Source organism: Ascidiella aspersa, chromosome 9, assembly GCF_963924565.1.
Source record: "Ascidiella aspersa chromosome 9, kaAscAspe10.2, whole genome shotgun sequence".
NCBI lineage: Eukaryota > Metazoa > Chordata > Ascidiacea > Phlebobranchia > Ascidiidae > Ascidiella > Ascidiella aspersa.
The window spans coordinates 11,537,517-11,559,842 of NC_139455.1; the positions used below are offsets into that span (position 1 = coordinate 11,537,517).

At 37.5% G+C, this 22,326-nt stretch overlaps 1 protein-coding gene across 1 annotated transcript; it reads left to right on the forward strand.

Moving 5' to 3' along the window:
* The first annotated feature begins 3,060 nt into the window (after window positions 1–3,060).
* On the forward strand, window positions 3,061–20,166 carry LOC146133002 (uncharacterized). The gene is made up of 7 exons (XM_083397624.1): window positions 3,061–3,179; window positions 9,517–9,675; window positions 9,962–10,141; window positions 10,211–10,363; window positions 12,708–12,842; window positions 13,453–13,599; window positions 20,078–20,166. The coding sequence occupies exons 2-7, from the start codon at window positions 9,537–9,539 to the stop codon at window positions 20,164–20,166; spliced, it is 843 nt and encodes a 280-aa protein (XP_083253750.1). The 5' UTR covers window positions 3,061–3,179; window positions 9,517–9,536.
* The last annotated feature ends 2,160 nt before the right edge of the window (window positions 20,167–22,326 follow it).

Genomic DNA, 22,326 nt, shown 5'->3' on the forward strand with positions numbered 1-22,326 from the left:
ATAAATAAACAGTCTTAAGATACTTGATAAGAGTTCACAAAAGATCAAAAAAATGTGAGATAGAATTATTATTTAACCTACCTGAAAAACCCGAAGCTAACTCGAATCCTAACCCAAATAATGTGCATTAAATAATTTTGAACGCTGGGGAAAAAGCCCAAACTCTCAACAGGGGACGTGGCGTTATTTTGCACAATGTGCGCAAAAATGTGCACGCCAAAATGTGCGCACATTTTTGCGCTCATTGTGCAAAAGATGTTCGCATCCCCGTCTCCAAACTCCGGTGGGCAAAAGATAATTTCTCGTTTAGCTTATATAGGATTGTTGCGTCACACATTGATGTATTGTATTGGGACCTAAAGCGTTTTTGTAATTGTTAAATCAACACACAATATTTGAGTTAGGGTGCTGGTTAGCATTTGGGTTCGGGTGGGTGAAGTATTATTAAACTTAATCTTCTTATGCATATTTGTTAAGTCAATTAGTGCATTGTTTAAGACCTTAAAGCAGTGTTTGTCAACCTTTTGTACTTGGGGGCGCACTTATAGACATTTGAGAAAGTGGCGCCGCACTTGCGAGCGAAGCGAGCGCGAAATTTTTTAGGTTTACCTGTATTTCTCTTAAATTGCTTGCAATTTTTTGTTATATAGGCTTTATAGTTGCACATCTTTAAAGGGACTTCAGCCTTGAGACCAAAATAAAAACAATATCAACTTCGGAACAAAAGACAGTTAGGAATAAGGCGAAAATAGGACTAATGCCTGTAGTCGCAATAATGACGAAATCGGAATCAGACCTAAAAGGCCAAAATAAGGCCTATACAACCTTTTAACCCCAAACCCCACCTATAACTATCACTAAATCCCCAAATATTTTCAAAACTAACCCAATTGCTAACACCACAAACTACCCGCCCATTAGCCCAAACAGGGGCAAAAAATCCAGGACCAAAACAGCGGCGCCCAAATGTCGACAGCAAACGACCAATTCCAGACAGGTGTCCCCAATCATCCCATACCCGGCTTTCCCTACAGTCTATGGCTTATTTTGACCAGTTTAATCATATTCGGTTAATTTTTTGACTTATTTCGACATGTATAGGTCTTATCTAGATATATTTTATTTTATATTTTAGTCTGTTGTGGTTATTACTGCGAATTTGGCGTTATTAGGTCGCAGCTGATTATTGCTTTGTAGGTCTTACTTTGTAGGTCATATTGTTGCTTTGTAGTTCTCATTGTGTGTTTTCCACTTGAAATTACTGTGGAATCAATGGGCTAAGCTTAATAGGAAAGTAAAAAAAATACATGTTTTATATCTATTAAATTATTTTTTATTTTGCTCGCGGCGCACCTGGCAGCCTTCCTTTGGATGCCCTAATAATTGTCTTAAACCTTTTTGTTTAAACTGCAATGATTTCTAACGGATCGAGTGAAAATTCAGTATAGTTTTTAAACTGTTTAAACTCTGACTTTTGAACCAAATATGATCTTAGTTCATACACCACAAGCATTCAGTTGCAGGCTTTTGAAATTGCTTCAGGGCATCGTTGCAGCCATATTTTGCTCTAATTGGTGTGTCACAAACTTTTAATTCAGATATCCTTAAGTTACTATTTTGTGCTGGCGAACCTTAAACGTGTACAGCAAAAACTGCAGATGCTTGTTAGTTTAACATCGTTTACGTCGTTTATGTCGAATAGCCACAAAGTCATGTCAAAACAACAGGTTACTACAGGTCAAACTGGTCGCACGATAAAATAATATAATAGGAATATTACCTCGTTACCTGGTACACCCCTGTACACCCCATCAAAGTGGAGGGTTTTGCTTGAAGTGGTGAGATAGGTAGGGCAGTGGTACAGCAGTTTAGCAGCTGAAAACATTTTAGCAATAAACAGCAGTATAAGGTTACTGCTGTTTGGGCTACAGCAGAATAGGGTGCGGCGAAGGCAATATTTTTTTGCAAAGTGGTTGTTAATGGGGAAATGGGTGCAGTGCAGTAGACACTTCGATTAAATCAGTAAAGCAGGGGTGGCCAACACTCCAACGTTTGATCGCCACATTTCACCTGGTCAATCGCGTTATGTGATTTTTAAAATAACGTTCTTTAACAACATTAACAGGAGTAGACCGAAAAACAAAACATAAACCTTGTTAAATTGCTGGAGCAGATTGTTTCTGGCCAAAAGTATGGAATGTTATATGACACGGCTCGTATAAATACAATGCATGTCCAAAAATGTTTTTTAAATCCTAATCTAATTTTTCGGTTGTCCTTATTTTTGGGTCCATGTCGATGGCAACCCTGACTATAGGCCTTGCCCTAAAAATATGTTTTTTGCCAACGTTTTAATATATAATTGAATGTAGGCATATGTCATCAGTGAAATTAGTCATGCCTCTTTCGCCAAACAAAATCCTAGATCTGCCCCTGGTCCCTTCATGTCTAATTGAGCAACTTTTTTACTTCCTTCGTTTATAACATTGTGAGGCCCAACATTACTAAAAACGAGTTATACCGTCGTTGTTTGGGATTTTTCGGAAGGCAAATACATAGTAAAAAAATGGTGGGAAGCCACGTGACCATGCCCCCGACGGCACGCTTGGGACGTCACATTTTGACGTAACTTTATGACGTCGCGTTATGATGTAACTTTGTGACTTTTTTCCATGCCCCCCAGCAAACAATTGCGGTTTACTTCATTATGGCGTGTTAGACATTATATTTCTCCTTTTTTCCGGGACTTCCTAAAGTGTTCTGTCAAAGTCAGAGAAGGTTAATGTTGTTCAGTTTGGGTTATCGGAAGTGCCTATTCACCTATTTATACATTATATTTTTTTTCAATTTAAAAGGGGATTTTGAATTTTTTTTTGGAGGGTAGAGATTACACTTTAGTTTTGTTTTCCTCAATCACCAAACTGTAGTAGAGTGAAAGTGCATTTTACGCAGCTTACGTCAGTGGTCAGAAAACTGATCAGTCAAACTTGTATGTTTTACGTTTTTACATACACACTTTCGTTTAGGTGCCCCACCACCCGCTGACCCCCAAAGGATGTCATGTGTCCAATGTAGTGACGAAACGGACTCAAGCTGCCGTACAAAACAAGATGGAGTTGCCTGCAGATCGCCAGACAGCAAATTTTGCTCGACTATTAGAGCTACAACTTTCAATAAAGGTAGGAAATTTATAGCACAGCTTAACTTAAATATGTTGACTTAACCTTAAGGAGAAGGAAGTATATTTCCAAATATGGGAAGAGTTTTTGGCATTTTGTTTCGATTTTGCAATAAGCTAACCATATGCTTATATTTTTCCTACATTTTTCACAACTGCAAAAGAAGTTTGTATTTCGTTTATACAGGTTTTAAAGAGTTTAGACTTTAGAGTTTAGAGTCATATTTTACATATAAATCGTGTTATTCTATAATGGTACAATTGTTCTTCCGGCAAAAATTTATGACGGTGACAACTTTTCGACCAACTATTTGGGCAATCTTTTTCAGTGCAATATAATTGCAACTAAAGGTGAAAACATACGTCGAAACGTTGGCACTGTAATATTTTTTTGCCGGAAGAACAATTGTTCTATTGAAACAATGCCTGGCAGCAACAGCATATTCAAACATTGTTAATATTGTGCCTCGGGTGCGATTGACACCACAAAATGTAATCACGCGGATGCAGTGTTAGATCCGGCCACCGCGAAGCGTCACATTGGCCTCTTGAGCAATCCATCGCAAGACGACAAATATGAATCCGTTAAGAAAATACCACCTTTGGTTATTCAACCCAGGAACGAGCTTTTGAGCTGCTCAGTGCTCAGCATGCCTGATTTATAGAAGACCCTAAGCCTCCCGAACTGATAGCTGACACGCTTGCGCTCCTGGTCACACACACGGCTTATTTTCTCCCCCAACATTTGTTTCTATAAAAGCATCGCCGAGGACTGCGTTTTTGGCCAGCTAGAAGTTGACCAAACCACGTCGTGGTCCGCCGTGCAGATACGCTTTGGTAAAACATATGGTTTTAAAGCAGGGGTCCCCAAATATTTTTTTTAGTTTACTAGATATTCCTAAGTCTATACTCCACTATAACACAAGAAATAAATATAAAATGTATTGAACTCTTGAAGCCGCAAGAAAAGACGGCAACCCGATTTAGCTTTGAGAAACATAGTTTGACCACATTTTGAGCAAAAAAAAATTGTCATGCCATTGCTGTTGTCTTTCCCATCAACACATCGTTGTGAATGTGGGTTTTCAACAATGTTACTTCTGAGGACAAGCAGCGCAGTGTCTTGGATATTCAATATGAAATGCAGCTGGCTCTTTCCAACACCAAACCAGCATTTAAGACATTTTCAGAGCAAAAAGAAGCTCTACAATAACATTAATTGAATATGTAAAAACTAATGTGTTTTTGTGTGTTGTATATCATTTTATCATTCTAACTATACCGGTTACTATATAAATTATTTTTTTTCTTAAAAAAATGACGTTTCTTAATTTTTTCAAACAGTTAAAAGACATAGGGGGCCATTGATATCTCAAAATTGTCAAAGAGGGCCACGGTGTAAAAAAGGTTGGGAACCCCTGTTTTAAAGTAAGAATTTTGCCGCCTTTGCGCACTCAAGTGGTCCACTTACATAACGTGTAGTCCACTTACATAACCCTACGACATGTTTTAATGTTGCTTTCACCCTCGTTTCTGAGAGAGGGCACGTTATTCTCCATGCAACCATAGGGTAAAGGCCGTGAATTTTAATTATTTTTGTTCATTCAACTATGTAAATTTCCCAATTTGTAAAACTATAAATCGCTTTAGCCAAAAGGCGCAGTGCATTTCATTGCATGTTTCTTGCCAATTTCTGCCAACTTCAACTTGATAAACAATAAAAATTACCAGATAACTAAAAAAAAAATGTATTACGCCTTTTTTGTGAGACCATAGGATTTAGCGACGTTTGTACTTGGGCTATGTACAAAATGTATTTCTGGGAAGTTTATCTAGTAATTCAATTTAGTTGTTTGCGTACTTGCGCGATCTACAACGTCTTTGCAATATGGCCAAAATAATCGTGATAAACACCGTTATATCGAGCAATGCGAAAATGTATGCAATATTTTTTTGCGTTTCGCGAGATTAGACTCAATGCAGCGTCCACTTCCGCGCCCAGCCCTGCGCAGACGCCCAATCGGGTACTTCACGTTTAACTATTGAAAAACTCGATCTCCTACGACCTACACGATTCTATCCCCAAAACTTCACAAAGGTTTCTAACCAAAGCATATTATTGGTGACACGCTTTACGGCTTCAATTGGCAGGACGAGCAAGTATACAGGCGAGTGAGCGGTTTTCGTGAATTAACCAATGGGCATATTATATACTGGTACACATTTTACAACAGCAAACAACAAATAGTACAAATCTCACCAAAACGTTTGTGCCTAGAAGGCCCTAGATCTTCAATTAAAATTTTTGTAGGTACGAAGTCATGCTGTAATTATAACGTTATATTCAGGCTGGTTATTGTTAGCACAATTTAAACAATCGACGTAACAATGAACAGTAAAGACGATTTTTAAAATTACTATATACTAAGTTAATGTTTACAAGTACACTACAGACAACACAGCACTTACCAATTATTAGCTTGGGTTCAAATAACTTACACAGCAAATGTAACTTCACTCAGTTGGTTAAAATTGAGCTTTAAATTATTTCTGTGAAGGCATTAGCAGCTCAAAAAAGTCAGCAAACAAACGGCGACGTTTCCAACAAAAATGAGACGACTACCGCATCAGGCGGCGTTTTTAATTTAATTATACCAAAGGGGAACTGTTAACAAAAATGTAGATTTGCTTTCTCAGGCAGATTAGATTAAGGTTCAAGCCGGCTTGAAAAGTAATCCGTTCCAGCGTCGTAATTACATGGCGCGAAATTCAAGCCAGCTTGAGTGTACAAACTGCACTGATATGCATTATTACGTAATATTCCAGTAAACCTCTAACGCACAACCAATTTTTCGGCTTAGGCTACTCCTTGCGGTAGCAATTTATTGCTGCTTGTTCGTTTTTATTAACCTAACATTGAAAAAAACCCAAGAATTACTTGAGTTAGGTTTGCCGATTAAGTACGTTTTTGACTGTCTGTATAGTGCTTCAGTTTACCTGGCACAAAGAATGTAAGTGCAGGAAAGTTAAGCTTGTTTGTGCTGGCCAACGCTATATACAAGGCAAAGTGGACAAAATAAGGTGATAAAATGTACCAAACATTAATGAAAACTGTATTTGGCGCTGGCCTAGAATCCTACCACAGCGTTGAGACAATTATTAAAGCAAAGTACAATATTTGGGTGAGGGTGGGCCAACTATTACTATTTAAACCTACCCAAACTCGCATCCTAACACAAATAATGTTATATGTTGTGGATTCTAGACCAGCGCCTATGTCACAAATTAGTATCTGATTCTAACGAGTGTATGTAATGTTCTTTCCTTATGCGCTAAACTTGTTTTGTTTACGACTAGCCGTTCGTGTTACGTCATAATGCCCCAAAAGTGGCGTGATGTTTACTGCGTTAAAGCAGGTCATTCAACATCAAACAATTCGGCCGTCAGCGAAACGAACAGATTAAGCGGAGAACGGATTGAAAACCACTCCTTTTATCAGATTAGGAAACGAGAGAACTTAATTCATTCCAGCGCCAAAACGAGAGAGAATGAATTAACGAATCAGATTCGAATCCGGCTTAAACGTGCATATAAACAGGCTTACTTAGTCGTTTACGCATAGGTTCGCTCAAGACAGCTGTTTTTTAGAATTACTTGTTTTATTACGTCACACTATAATAACATACCAAATAGTAACTTACTGCTGTAGATCCGCGAATGATACACACAAACAATATTCATGCAAAGTTGGCCGCCGTCAAGGGCGACAAAAACGACAACGGGTCTGGGGGTTGCTAATATTCTGAGGTCACAAGCAATGAAGACCGCTTAACAGTATTGGTTAATGGAACTCACCTGTCTGCCTAATTTGCGAGCTAAAAAAGTAGAATTTTTACATCCAATCCATCTTTAAAAAATGTACAAGGGCTTTACCAAAAAGCTCTAACAACCACAAAGGAACCCGGGTTCTATTAACAACATCGCTCTGTTTAAGCCCCCTTTCGTAGTTCTAGTCCTCGTGCGCCTGATAGTATACAACACAAGGAATTAAAATTCAGCTCAATTATACATAAAAGGACCAGAGGCTGATCTAGACTTTTTATTTCCGGGGCATGAAGTTTTTCAGAGATGATATCAAACAGTTACATTATAACGTTACGTGATAAATCAAGTTGCCTAATTAGAAGAAACGTGCTGCTGTCAAACTCGTGCGCTAATATGCAATCGAAGGTAAATGTAATTCCTAAAAAAATGCTGGAAGAGCTTTTAGTTCACAAAAAGGCGTCACTTAATGGGCATAAAAATAAACGCGCATATTGCTCGGTATATGACACTTTTGCCATTCTAGAGCAGACCTGGGCAACATACGGCCCGCGGGCCAAGCAGTTTAATCCGGCCCGCGGCTTATTTTCAATAAAATACATAGGCTAAGCGAAAACCAGGGCAAGTTTGACAGATCTTGTCAAGACCCCGCCAAATTCGATTTTTAGCCTGTTCTAAATGCTAAAACGGAAATTTTTTTCGCGCTTCGCGCGAATCTCTTCTGTGTTGCTTGTATGTTCCACACGATTTTTTGGCAACTTCACAGACAAATAGCGTCCTCTGCGCAGTGTCACTCTCTCCAACGAAAGTTTAACAAACTAGGCCTAATACTTAAAATATATATAAATATTAGGCTAAGTTTGTTAAACTTACTTACACATCGGTAACTTAAAGTTTTAAAAAAGAAGAAAAAACATGTAGGCTAGTTTTCCGTACGAAATTTTCACGTATTTTAATCTTAAGTTTTGGGTCGACGCGCCCCACAACTTAATAAACGCTAATATATCAAGCAATATACATTTTTAGTCGGTGCTCAATGCTTCACGTACCATCTAAAACTAAATTAAAGTTTGCATTCTCAAACAAACATAGTCGCAAATTTTTAGCGTTTCGCGCGACGTTTCGTGAGCTTCTTTACATCCGACTTAAATTGCACATTTTCGCACAACTCTAAACGTAATAACAAATTGGTTGATTATTTGTTTTACACCATCAGAGTATGACGTAATATTCTATGTATTTTAGAACCTATATTTGTCCCGGCCCGCTACAATATTTTAGGTTTCTCATGCGGCCCGCGGCTAAAAATAATTGCCCACCCCTGTTCTGAATTTACCATTAAAACGCAAAAAACTTACTTGAATATAAAAAAAATCGGGGGAAAAAGAAGGCAAAAGAGTGACATGTGCTAGTAAAAAAACACATCCTTGTAAAACCTAATTACCCTGTACAGTGTGTACAGTAAGTATCCTGACACAATCAGGTCACTGAAACTGTAGGTTATATAAAAAAAGGGCAAATCAAGATTTATATAACTGAGAAAAATAGTTTAAGTTAACATAAAATAATGTATACCAGTCATCGGAGAATTTGGTTTCAAAACTGTATTCGTGTTGGCGAACTTAACATTAATTAAATAATTTTTTTCTCGGTGAGTACTTCGCGCCCCCATCCTAACCCTTCAAGCTCTCGAATGGAGCCTCCCGATTTAAGAACCTCTGGCCTTGAAAGTCGGATCTTCACTGCATATACGGATCTCAAAGCTTTACTGTTTGAATTTGCAAAGCTTTCAGATCCGTGTTCCGGTCGTCAACAACGTCATCTTACCGCTATATTAGAGTTTGCGAGCGATGTTGAACACACCAAAGGAAAGTAGGGCAAATGCACTTTCTCGCACAACAATCAGCAATGCACACAGCACTGGTTTGGACCTGAACTACAGTGAGCCCGTTTCTAACCTCAGACTTGAGGATGACCTCTCAACTGGGCAACAACAGCTTTGCCCCCAACAACGCTAACTGAACCACATTTAGGCAAATTTTACCCAATCAGCACCCACGAGCAAGCGGCCCGGCATTCTCGGCAGCCAGAATGTTACTGTTACCCAATTTGCCTTCGTCGTTACAGTATGATGTTTGTGCATCGTCCAATTTCTTCTCACGCTATGTTGCATTTGGAAAACCCATATCCTTTTCTACCACCAAGAGGGTACAACTACAATTCTAAATCGGATCGCAACAAAGCTATAGATTTCGATTATCCTCACTTACTTTTGGTCCAACTTGGGTTTTGACTGTCCTATATTTTTTAGGCAGGCAAACACGAAAGTATTTCTTTGAAGTATCTTTTTCTTCTGGGTATGCTGGAAATAACCGTCTTGTTCAGAAACCGAATTTGTTAGGGTATAAATGATACACATTTACGACTGTATTTTTTTGTAAGCTCAAGTCGATATACTACCAATATGCGAAAAAGATATGTTTGTAATTGCTGATTAGTGCGTTTTCTTTGCACAGACGGAAACCAAATTAGTGAAATGGTAACCAAAGCTTGTGCAAATGAATACGTTGCATCAGATGAATGTTTTATATCCCCCGACCAAAATTGGGCTACAGAATACATGGAATACACTTGTATATCAACATGTGACACAAATAACTGCAACCAAAAAATCCGTAAGTATATTATGTGAAGTGTGCTTACAATTTATTTAATGAAATCAAAGATTATTATTTGGAAAATTATTCAGAGAGAAACTAAAAACAAGTTCTGCATATCATGTTTGGTGTAACAGATATTTGTATAGTTTTAAGTTTAAAAAGAGAAGGGGGTAGTTTAAAAGTTTGGCGAAGATAAGAGAAATAGAAAACGTCTATTTTAAAGGAATTTGGCAATACAACGTGTTACTGATAAAACATTTTAAAACTACTGAACTAAACATTTTTCTGAATTTGTTTTAAGCCGATGGTCGAATTGGAAATAATGAGGTGCTGCAGCCAATCTTCTGCAAACAATGTTCAGATAATACAGATTCGTTATGCGGAAAAAATACAAAAGCAACTGTTTGTCCAGCAACTGCAAAGTATTGTTTTTCAACATCTACATATTATTTGTCAGAAAAAATGGACAAAAACTTGCCAGGTTTGTTTATAGAAAAGAGTTTATTTTGACTGCTACCTAAGCCTTGCTTACAAAACTTATATTATGTAGTCGAGCCAGATATTCAGGTAATAAGCATTACCCGAGGATGCGCCAGTGACGCTGTTTCAAGTAGCTGTTCCAGGGAAAACGTTGATGGAACAAGCTTGCAAAGAGTTATTTGCAGCGAAACATGCTCATCCGACAACTGCAACGAAGGATGGCGTAAGGATGATATTTACTAAAATAAACTTTATCTTAATGAAAATGGACACTAAACTATATAATTTGCCATGCGAATTTTATTTGAATATGATTAACGTTTTACATTTTTCAACACAAACGCCTGGTATGTTTTATACCACATCAAAAATAAACAAGAATGCCAACTTAATCCAATTAAATGCATTTGTTCGAACTTATTTTTTTACAATACAATTTTTTAAACTTAAAAACTGACGGGTAAAAAAAACCCTTTCATGTTAATCTCCAAAAGGCAATTTTTGTTTATTTCGTCAAGCTAAGTCATTTGTTGAACCGTAAAAAAAAATATAATAATACTTCGGTGTTGCAAAACCCATACCATTTGTTCAAGAAAACGCACTGATATGCTTCACTGCTTCGAAAGATTTACTTTCACTCAGCTTTCGGTTAAATTGTTCTCCCAACTTTACCAGTTAGCAGATTTTAGTTGCACTTTAGTGCACGAGTTGAATAGGACACAGAGACTTTAAAAATGTTACTTTTTATGAGGTACTTTTGTGACGTGATTTCGTGACATCAACCCTGAAACGTTTCACGCGTTTACCGCTCAAATTTTATAGGAAATATCTTTTTAATAGTTTTCTAATAGTCGATTTTATTTGGAATTTATCGTCCGTCGCATGCGATCCAGTACAGCACCGGGATACTATAAAGCTTAAACGATTTCTCAAATTCGTACGATTTGTTTCGTAATCCCAACCTCCTAATTGAAATACATTTCTTAAACTACAAGAACGTTGTCGAATAAGACCAAATATCATTGTATTTAGGTCTGGGTAATCATTTAAACTTGTAGTGTGAATGTTCCCTATTATAAAAGCATTGTGCGAACATGTCTAATAGGCTTTAGTTTGCAAAACGTTTGCTTAGATGTATACTTTAAGGCATAAAAAGATTAGCACTATATCTTTTCCACAGCTAAATGGCTGCACCGCAATCACGTAAAAAGTTCGGACAAAGCGCAAAACCGCACACATTACATTAATCTTGTTTTAAAATTATTGAATATTAATCACGTTTTTGGCATTTAAAATTTAAATAGTTAAATTTTGCAATTACATAATTAAAGTTTGCAAATATAGAGTTTGGAAGGCACTCAAGTAGCAAAATAAAGGAAAACATGCTGCAATGTGTTGCCGGGCGATTTGATTGCGAGCTAACAAACATAACTTTTAATATATATATTTTTTTATTTGATTTCAACACTGGTCGATATAAAAATAACCTCGCGGGTCAATAAAAAAATGCTTGGGCATGTAGTTGTACTACGCTAAATTAACTTATACAAATGCGTATTTCGGACTGGAATGAATGTTTTTTCTGTCTTTTAACTATAAACAAGAAAACGAGAATATAACGGTTGAATTGAAATTACTTTTATGTCTCTCCGAAATGCTATTTCTGTCAAATTGTCTTTTTTAGTAACAATTTGAAAAAAAAAACAATCAAATCAATAAATGTGCGAACTATTTTTGTGTGCTCAATGCGCCACGTCTCCATGAAAGAGTTTTGTCGGTTAAGCTTAATCAAGGTATGACATTATTTTCAGACGTCATGAATTTAATGCAACAAAAATCTCGATCCGCCCTGCGTGTTATGTGTGGCCCCGTTTTAATATGTAAATACTTTTTTTCACTACGCTTCGACGTTTATGCGCTTTTCTACATTTATCTCCACTTTATGAAAATCTATCAAGCGCCATTAAATTATATTTCGGCTGCATATTTGCGGACAAATGTCAAAACAAAAACACATAGTTAAAGACAAATGTTTGACAGTACATATACGTTCGAGAACCACTGATCTAAGTTGTATTTTTTAACGATTTTGTGAGATTATGAACATCACCTCCGGGTTGCGTAAAGACCGATTAAGAAAGCTGACAAAGAAATGATAAGTCGGTGTAAGAAATGTGTCGTGCTTGATGGTCATTGTATTTACATGATCATGTATCGCTTACGATTCCAAAAAAACACCGCGATGGTATTCTGCCTCTCGAGTCACAATAAAATAATTAAATATTTTTCGATTACAAAAATAACCTAGGTGAAACTCCTGATTAACAGTTGGTATTATAAAATGCTTAAATAACACATTGAAAAGGTGAAACAGTTCACAGAAGTTTTAATATTTTCTGATTTGCAACATTTATTTATATAGAAACTGGCTAATAAACTATTACGCTTGGACAACGCTAGATATTTTGTTTACGGAAGCTGAAAAAAGTATTTTGCAACATTATTGTTTACTTGAAAAAAATTTAATAATTCCGTTATTAATAAATTATCATTTTCTTGTTGTTCAGCTGCAAGGCCCAAATGTTCTCAATGCAGCCTTGGAACCGAATGTGCCGTTTCCCCAAACCAACCAGAGAGCTGCCCTTTACCCCATCAGAGTTACTGTGTATTACAAGACATTAATGTAAACACGCAAAAAACGGGTAATTTTTTCCGGTAAATTAAAAAAAAACGTTTTACCTTTAACCCAATTATTACAAATGCCATGAATTCCAATAAACATTTAAAATAATAACTTGCCGATTTGTTAAATGTTTCTGGCGTTTCTAAAGCGTAAATCTAAAGGTTTATTTTCCAACGTTTTTTTTAATTGGGGGGTCGCGTAAGTTTTGAAAACTAGAAACGGGTCGCCACAGCAAAAATGTTGGTAAACATTGCATTGTACAAATGTTTAAACATGATTTTTGGTGTCAAAAGTTACATTTATAACCAACGCTAACATTCTCGAAAGTAAACAAGAGCAACATCTTTCAATAAAATAATGCAATTTCCAGTAGTGTCATCATAAATACATATGTGCTGCTATTAATTTTTATTGCATTTTAAACATAGACATATTTAATTAATTATATTTTTTTAAATGTGAATAATACTTTATACTACGTATTTGTTCCTATCATGGAAATTTTAAATTGCGCTTTGTGAAAAAAACTGAGGTCATGTTTGGAACTAGCAACCCAAAATTAACCAACAACACTTTTTAGACAGCTGAATTGATGCAATATTAACTCCAAAAATATCTTTGAACTTTAGGTATTTTAGAAGTATCTGGATATCAACGCTTGGCATTTCGAGGTTGTTCCTACAATGGCATTGGAAATGACTGTGCTATCAATCAATATGGAAGATCAACAACAGAAAATTGCAATAAAACATGTACCACAAATGGCTGCAACTTAGGTAGGGTATAATGGCGTTTGTTTATTTTGATCTGTAATTCTATACAGGGGCGGATCAAAGGGGAATTTGTGGCCATGCCATTCCCCTAAGTGTATTTTTGCTTATTTGAACTGCGTAGAAAAATTGTCTATATTGCCTTTCTGATATGCCTTTGCCTATTTTTATTAAAAAAAATTCTTCCAGCCCAAAGCGTCGTGCTTACTCTAATCGCACCCTCGAAAATCAAACTATAGGCAACTTGAACGATATAAAGTTTTTTTTGGCTTCGCGCAAATCAATAACATCTTGTAGTGTAGCTTTTGTGTTGAAAGTAACACCTATCCAACCTAAAACTTTACTTTGTGACGTCACGTTAAGGCATAACTTTGTGCCGTCATCTCTAAAAAATTGTCCGTATCTCATGTATATGAAAATGTACACATCATCGGAAAAATACGTAACAATTACACAAGTTATTTGCTTTATTTAGAATTTAATTAAAAATGCAATTTGAATTGGTGATATGTCTTATAATAACTGGCAAAGTTTGTTTGCCGGTGGCGGCCTGTGTGCACTTCAAGTGACAGAAAGAGCAACGTTCACTTAATTAAAGAGACAGACAGAACAACGTCGCTTACTCTGCTCCCTCTTAAGCGTCCCTTCATTTGAGAGAAAAACGGATCAATAAGCGCGTGTCAGACGAGCGTCGTCGCACAGCTCTTAAACATGGTCATTACAGTTTTAACATTTAATCGCGATACACATTTTTCTTGCATTGAACGCCGTTTGGAACTGGGATTACGTGTTTGCTTGAATATCACACAAGTCGAACCAATACTGCTATCAATTAGGTCTTGCCGAAACATACTTTGATTAAGCATCAGGAAACCTACACGGACATTGTACAACAAACTTTCCCAAGAATAACTTTATAGTTGTTGAGACCAAAGCCTAACGGCTTCTTACAGTGTATTTAACCACGAAAAATTTAGACAGAGTTTGCAAAATAGTGCGTTTATTGCAGCGTTTTCCTTAACATTCTTTCATTAGGCATCAATATACGTAGGCCTAAACAGTCAGCGTACAACAGCAATCCTATCCGAGAATAAACTACCTAAAAAGAGTTTGCAAAATATCGCGTTTATTGCAGCGATTTAAACACTAAGCAAACTTACTTTTTAAACGAGCATTTCCTTTGTTGGACTCAGTATGGTACCGACTGGGATTCCGTATTGGTGTAAATTTCGCGCAAATTATTTCAGACCTAAAACACAAAACTCCTCTTTAGGTTATATGTTAATTTTTCATTTTAATACACTGTTTTACCCAAATAAAAAAGTAAAGGGACTTGATAATAAATTGCAAGGCCAAAAAGGTCGAGTAGATCGACAAAGGGACTTTTTCTAGACAACGAAATAGAAATTAGAGCTTTAAAGCCACACAGATAAGTCAAATAATTAAACACTCCATTCCATTTATACCGCTTTTACACTGGCTGTAGGGTATTACTCTGATTATGGCATGTTACAAATGTGCAATATAGGCCAGTGAACAAGGTTACAAAAATGGAACAAAAGCAACAAAAGTTTTTTTGTTGATTCATGACGAGAAAGGTGCTACAGGAACTCCCAAAAAAGTCCCCAAATAAAATCGTGCACGCCATAAAGACGTCGTCATCCTTATAGGCTCAAAAATCCTTATAGGCTCAAAAATCCTTATAGGCTCAAAAATTTAAAATGCTTCTAGACACTCGAGATTGGTTTCAAATTAAAGAATATATTATTGTTAACAAAATACCTATTTGTTTCAAAAATCGATTAAAATCATCATAGCGTCAAGGAGTCCTCACGAAAAAAGTCCCATTAAATGGGCGTAAAATTTGCACTTAGCGAAGGACCATGCATAGAAACCAACGCTTACAAGCACAAAACATTAAATTGTTATAATAATAACACACAATATGACATCATTATAACATCACTGGTCATTTATTCACTTAAACTGAATAGAGTAATATGCGGGTCAAAATATGAAATATATAGCCTGAACATCAAAAAAATTCCTACAAAAGGTTTTTCAACGGTTTTGGGTAGTATTTATGATCAACAATAACATATTAAAAATCTAGGACAGAGGTGGGCAAACTACGGCCCAAGCGGCCCGCGATAATTTTCTGTGCGTCCCGCAGAAATCTGGAGCAATAATTAAAAAAAAATAATAATAAAATTGCCTAAATAGTTTAATTACATTCATTACAGCCCTGCCGGCTTCGCGGTCAAATAAAACAATTTTCAATTTCTCGCCCGCAGTGTCGTAGCTGCCGTACGATACAGGTGCGCACCAGGCTTTGGATTGCTAAACAGCCTGTTATGTCACAATGGAAATTTCTAAGTTCGGCCTGTCGCATTACAAACGTTATCTTAGATTAGCAGCTAGTTATTTAGCAAGTTGTTAATTTATGAGTGATGTTCTTAGTTTAAAACTGTTTTGTGCGTGTGCTGTGTGGATTCGTTTACTATATGTGTGGTTAGGTAAAACTCACCGAAAAAGTTAAAAAGCGAAAAGTTAAAGATGAATGTCGTGCATTCAACAAAGAGTGGACAGAATAGTATTTCTTTACTGATGTTGGTGGCAAAGCAATATGTTTGATTTGTCATAAAAGCGTGGCTGTATTTAAAGATTACAATATGAAACGTTATTTTGAAACCAAGCATCCTAATTTTGTCACAATTTTTCAAATCACGAGTTGCAAAATAAAGCAAGTGAATAAAAAAATGTTTAAGACAACAGCAAATGATGTTTACCAAACGTTCGTCTTTATAAATTAGGCACGTTTTACATAAGCCAATAAAATTGCAAAACACATCAAGCTCTTTGCAGAAACGGAATTACTAAAGATTGTATGGTTAATGCTGTCAGCGTTGTGTGTCCTGAAGTTAAGTCGAAAATAGAAACATGTCTCGGTGAACAATTGTTCGTCGCATAGACTTGATTGCGGTAGCGCGATCACTAATCGAAGCGGACAGGACAGGTAATTGGAAGATGCACCTTCGTGCAGTTGCTGACTGTCTACCAATGTTCGCGGCTGCAGGGCACTTCAATTACCTGAAGTCCGCTCACTATTACATCCAAGAAATGAACAAACTCCCAAACCAACACCCAGAGTTATCTCGAAGGTTTCAATGTTATCGGTCGCTCGAACCAGTTTTGGGCAGGTCTCAGCTCAGACCTAGTTATTGAACAGAGCCTGATGAGATCGCTGAAGACGTCGGGAGGTTTAACGCGTGGAACCGGCATGACAGAAGAACAACGATCCTTGTGGACAATGTCGACTCCGATCACGTCTGATTACAACTATGCCATGCAGGAATTCAATACACTCTCCTAAACAACAAGTGAACAACACAAGGAAGCAACGTAGGTTAGGGTTCAGAGAGACAGTTCTGATCTTGCAAAATTAAAGACATCACTGGCTGGTTATGTACCTTTTTCTCAGGATCAAACCCTGAGGAACATTGTGAATGGTGTTGTGGCCGAGGATGACGTTAATGTACATGAGTTTGAATCAGTCGGAAGGAGCATTATGAACAAAATGATTGGACAGTCTGTTTTCTCAATATCTTTTAGGCGGAAGGATAAAGCAAAGACATTTGGAAACATCTCATCAGTAAAGGTGACAACTGAAAGGACGATTGACCCCGGTTTGCTTTTTCAACGTTTCTTAGTTGTTTCACAACTAGGGGTCTTATCTCTCAAAGATATCTTAAAGTATGAACTGAGCCCGTTCCCTCCAGCACTTTTTGAATCAAGGAAAGTACTCCGGAAGCCTGATAAGCCTCGACTTGCTAATGCTATCACAGACTATGCAATCAAGGCAGGTCGGGAAATTCGGGAATCCATAGAAGACACCCAAACAAAAACGCAACACTACGTCATAGATGGACTACTACAGCGGCTACCATGGAAAAGGGGAGAAACCTACGGCGCCATTGCACAATCATATGCTGAATTCACGACTCGGCGTTATCAAAGGACAACGGTTGTTTTTGACGGATACCTAGGAGGACCGACAATCAAGGACAACACACACCAAAGGCGTGCGAAGAATGTGCATGCAGTCATCAGCTTTACGAAAGAGACAGTGTTTGATGGAAAGAAGGATGAGTTTCTCTCAAGGGACATGAACAAACAGAAAATGATCGACCTGATCGGTGAAACACTTCGAGGTAAAGGCTGCAAAGTGATCAATGCCCCGGGGGATGCTGATGTTCTGATTGTGAAGGCTGCTGTTCTTAGTGCAGTGCCACACGCGACAACGTTGATTGGAGAAGACACAGATATGTTGGTCCTTCTTCTTCATTATGCGCAACAGGCAAACAAAGATCTATATTTCCGTTCTGACAAGGCAAATGCTGACAAAGTGTATCATATAAACGAACTGAAAATGGTGTTGGGTGAAGAAATATGTTCCCAGTTACTTTTTCTACATGCCTACACTGGATGGGACACCACATCAAGGATCTTTGGTGTGGGTAAGAAATCTGTCTTTCACAAGCTGGTGAAGGGTAATGCTACTCTGAAAAATTGTGTCAATTACTTCCTTCTTCCAAAGCAGACAGCAGCATCCATGGCAAACAAAGGTTGTCAAGCAATGGCTGTAATTTTTGGGGGCACGCGGACGGTTTCCCTCTCGTCATTGCGCTATAGAGTACTAAGAAAAAAAGTAGTCTCTTCCCAATCATTTGTGACACCAGAACGCCTACCACCTACTGGGTCATCAACAAAATTTCACTGTCTAAGGGTATACTACCAAATAATGGTCTGGCTAGGACAGGAGAGTGATATGGAAACTTGCGGGTGGGGTTGGAAACTGGAAGGCATAGTCAGTTTGTGCCAACAGAGTCGGACATGAATGCGGCCCCAGATTCCCTCTTGAAAATCATCCACTGTAACTGCACAACTGCCTGTAGCACTGTCAGGTGTAGCTGTAGGCAGAATAATCTACCTTTTAGCTCAGCCTGTGGACAGTGCCAACTTGATGCCTGTGACAATACGTACAATCAGTCCTTCCTGGATGAAGATGATGACCAGGATTTATTAAGCAACTGAATGCAAATAACTTAATAAGTCGTGTCTGATTATTACACTGACAATGTTTCACTATTATTTTTGTTTGATATAAGTCTTTCCATTAAACTAACAAGTTCATTTTATTTTGAATTGTTTTAATGAATTCCTCCATATCATCTAAAACCTAGAAACAGACGTCAAAATTAGAGCTATAGCATGAAAATTATGTGAATTATTGTCATTATACTGTTTTGGCAGCCATCTTAAAAATGACAACTTTCCGGTGCTCCGATCCTCCTAGATTTTTAATATGTTATTCTTGATGTTAAATACTACACAAAACCGTTGGAAAACCTTTTGTAGGAATTTTTTTGAAGTCAAACCATATATTGACCTGGCTATAACGCAATCACTTCTGTTAACTTTCAAAAATTTAATAACAATTTTAAGAACCACATGAATCTAATTAAGATTTGTTACTTACAGATTATCGTCCAAGGCTTCTTCTTGGGCAACAACATTTCTACACAACATGTTCTTGCATTTACCGCATGCAAAAGTACATTACACATTATGCTTTACGGTTGTGCAGTTCGTTGTACAGTTACATCACATTACCTTAAGAAGGTCTTCAATCTGTAATAATAGGTTTTAAAGTTCATTGGTGTTTTTCCAGCCGCAGTCCACTGGATTTAGTGTTGATCTTGTGTTAGACCAGTGCTCTTCAACGGTGTGCACGGTGCACCCTAGGGTGCACCAAAATATGCTTGGGGTGCACCACTACTAAAAGGTATACAAGGGTGCATCACAAACTTTTAATGAATCATTAATATTTGACGTTGAATGCTGTTGTATGACATGCAATAGTACTAGCAAGCAGCCTGCAGCCAAAATCAAACTCTCACCGACAGTGTGTAAAACAGCTCCCCTCGGTTTAATTGACATTATGATATTGATATGCATAATGATTTTTCATATCGCTTCTTACCTCAGTTTACCTTTTAAGTAAACAGGGTGCATGAGTTCGTCACAACAGCTTTAAGGGTTCGCCAAACCAAAAAAGGTTAAAGAGCACTGTGTTAGACACTATATTTTTCCGAAGCCTTTTTTTAGATTTTTCAGGGACCTTTCGCGATATTATTCAGCAAAAAAACTTTTGTTGCGATTAGTTCTAGGTTTGGGCCTTTTTCACCTAGATTTACTGGCCAAATAGTGATGAAGAGCCCACAGCATACACATTATTGTGGTTACTATAGGTGTAACTAATTTACATTGCAGTTCCAAGATTTGAACTGGTAAAAACAGATTTAAACTTGTTCAAACTCGATTTAACCTAGGCAACGCCGCCGGGTATAGCCTAATTCATTTAGTTTTATCAATAAGCTGAGAGTAATTAACTAACGAATGTGTTTGTTTGTTTGGTTTATAGGTGTTCTTGGCAGTGGAGCGGCGACAATACAGTTGCACAAAATGATGACTTCTTTGACCGCATTCGCAATGTACTTTTTTTTGCAGTAATTTGAATGTGTCTGTAAGTTTAAATTGAGATTGGATAATTCATGTATAACAATTAATTTAACAGTGTATCACAATCGCGTTTAGTAAATGTACTATGTACCGAATATTTTTTTGCCGCTGGCGATTCAGCATCAGTTAGCTATTCCAAAATGGTTTAGCAACATTTTTTTAAAGACTTTTTACAACTGATAGAGATCCATCCATTTAAAAAAAATTACAGCGGTGACCCTTGAAAAAAGAGTAAGTTTTGAAAAATGTCTTAACATAATATCGGGTAAGTTCTTGATAGTTCTTGATATGGTAACTTTTTTTCCCTTTTCACAAAGCAAAGGGTAATTATACCTCAGTATCATGCGTTTTTTAATTAATACGGTGTAGTCTTGCATGCTTGCCTTTGTAGCTATTTGAACAAATTACTTACGATCCAAACAATAAAACGTTACGCTGCACACTTCGTGTCCTGCAGCACACAGTTTAAGAATCAGTAGTCTAGACAGAGCACTGATACGCAACAGGTATGCCGCGACGTTCCCAAAGCTGTTTTACTTAGTCTTGGCAGCTAATTATAATATAATTAGTCTTGGCAGCTGTTTCGAAAAATGAATTAAGCTAAAACGTACTAAAGCGTCAACGCCAAGGTTTCATTTTTCAACCGCTATTGTAAAGTCTCTGTTCTCCATTCAGCTATTGCAAGGGGGTACAATTTGTAGGACTTGACTGGCTTCAGAAAATTTAGGAAGAATTTAAAACCGTAAAAACAAAAGATAATAGAATTCAATACATACATTTTTCAGCGCCTTTGGCGCGTTTTTTTAGAAATCGCTTTATTTTCTCTTGGCTGCCTCGGATATTTGCTGATGTAGTCTATTGTCTATCGACACATAGATGAGTGTCGCCGAATTGTTTTAGCTCTGTTGGTGTACCCCAGGTGACAAAAAAGGTTTGCGGCGGTGGTCTTGATCACACCCCAGGGTGTACCACTTTGATGGGGTGTACGTACCAGATAACGCAAGACAATAGGCCGATGATTAGCTATCTGATAGCAGTTGCGTTACTTCACCGCCTTTCACTGACCATTGTGAGGTAATATTCCTATTATCTTATATTATCGTCCGACCAGTTTGACTTGACTTTGTGACTATTCGACATAAACGATGTTAAAGTAAGTGTAACGGTCGTGGCTGCACCTAAGCGACCTATGTAGCCTGGCCTACATCAACCGTTGCATGGGTATTTTTTGTTGGAACGCGTCCCCGCCAGCACTGCCTATAGTTGCCACACAGTCTTGAACGGTGACGGTTCTCTGTTAAACAGAACGAAAAATCAACACAACGAAATGCGATTATGACGTCATACACGGCTATGGCAGACGGGCATTTACAGCATAACATTAACAGAACTCAAGATATTCGTAACTTAGCACAAACAATATTACTTTTTACTTTTATATTGACGACAAGGAAATATAGCCACAATAAATGTACGTACCAACTTGTTAGGGATCCAGGATTAACTTGGATATAATCAGTCACGGCTAGGTTTCAATTGCAATTTAAAGTTTGTAATCAATTACTAAACAAACAATAAACGTAATATTATTAACTTCTTACAAATTCTAAGCTTAATACGACTTGTCAATACAACTAACTAGTACAGAAAAACCCAATTTACAGTTAGCAACTAAAAGTTAAGAACTTGCGCCATGTGCTTTTTGCTAGCAACATTTGAGAAACTAGATGAGAAAAACCGAAACATTGTGACGTCATCAACATAGAAATTAAACAACGTTTCTCGCTGTAACATTCCCGGCCCCGATGTGCGTATCCGAACTAGAGCACATCTTAACCCAATTACTAAACAGCGAGAACAACAAGGAACAGGCGTATTTACAATTTACATAGCAACGCAGAAATCGCGACGTTACGCAGCGGAAATGAGGCACAATTTAGCAATTGGCCTTTTAAGTGTCCCATTTTTGGTTTTCACCAACACACTCCGAACCGATCCCTTTTTGTCGGGATAGGTTTCCACGACTCTCCCAGAGAGCCATTGGCCCCGCGGAACCGAGTTGTCCGCAAGGAGAACGAGATCATCGCGCACGAAGTTGCGCTCCTGGACAGTCCATTTTTGCCGCATTTGCAATGTCGGTAAGTACTCGGC

Excerpts from the sequence above, each read along its gene's own strand:
- LOC146133002 (XM_083397624.1), top strand. The coding sequence starts at position 9,537 with ATGGTAACCAAAGCTTGTGCAAATGAATACGTTGCATCAGATGAATGT. Across the intron at positions 10,364-12,707 it reads CAACTGCAACGAAGGATGGC|CTGCAAGGCCCAAATGTTCT; the intron begins GTAAGGATGATA and ends CTTGTTGTTCAG. Across the intron at positions 12,843-13,452 it reads TGTAAACACGCAAAAAACGG|GTATTTTAGAAGTATCTGGA; the intron begins GTAATTTTTTCC and ends TTTGAACTTTAG.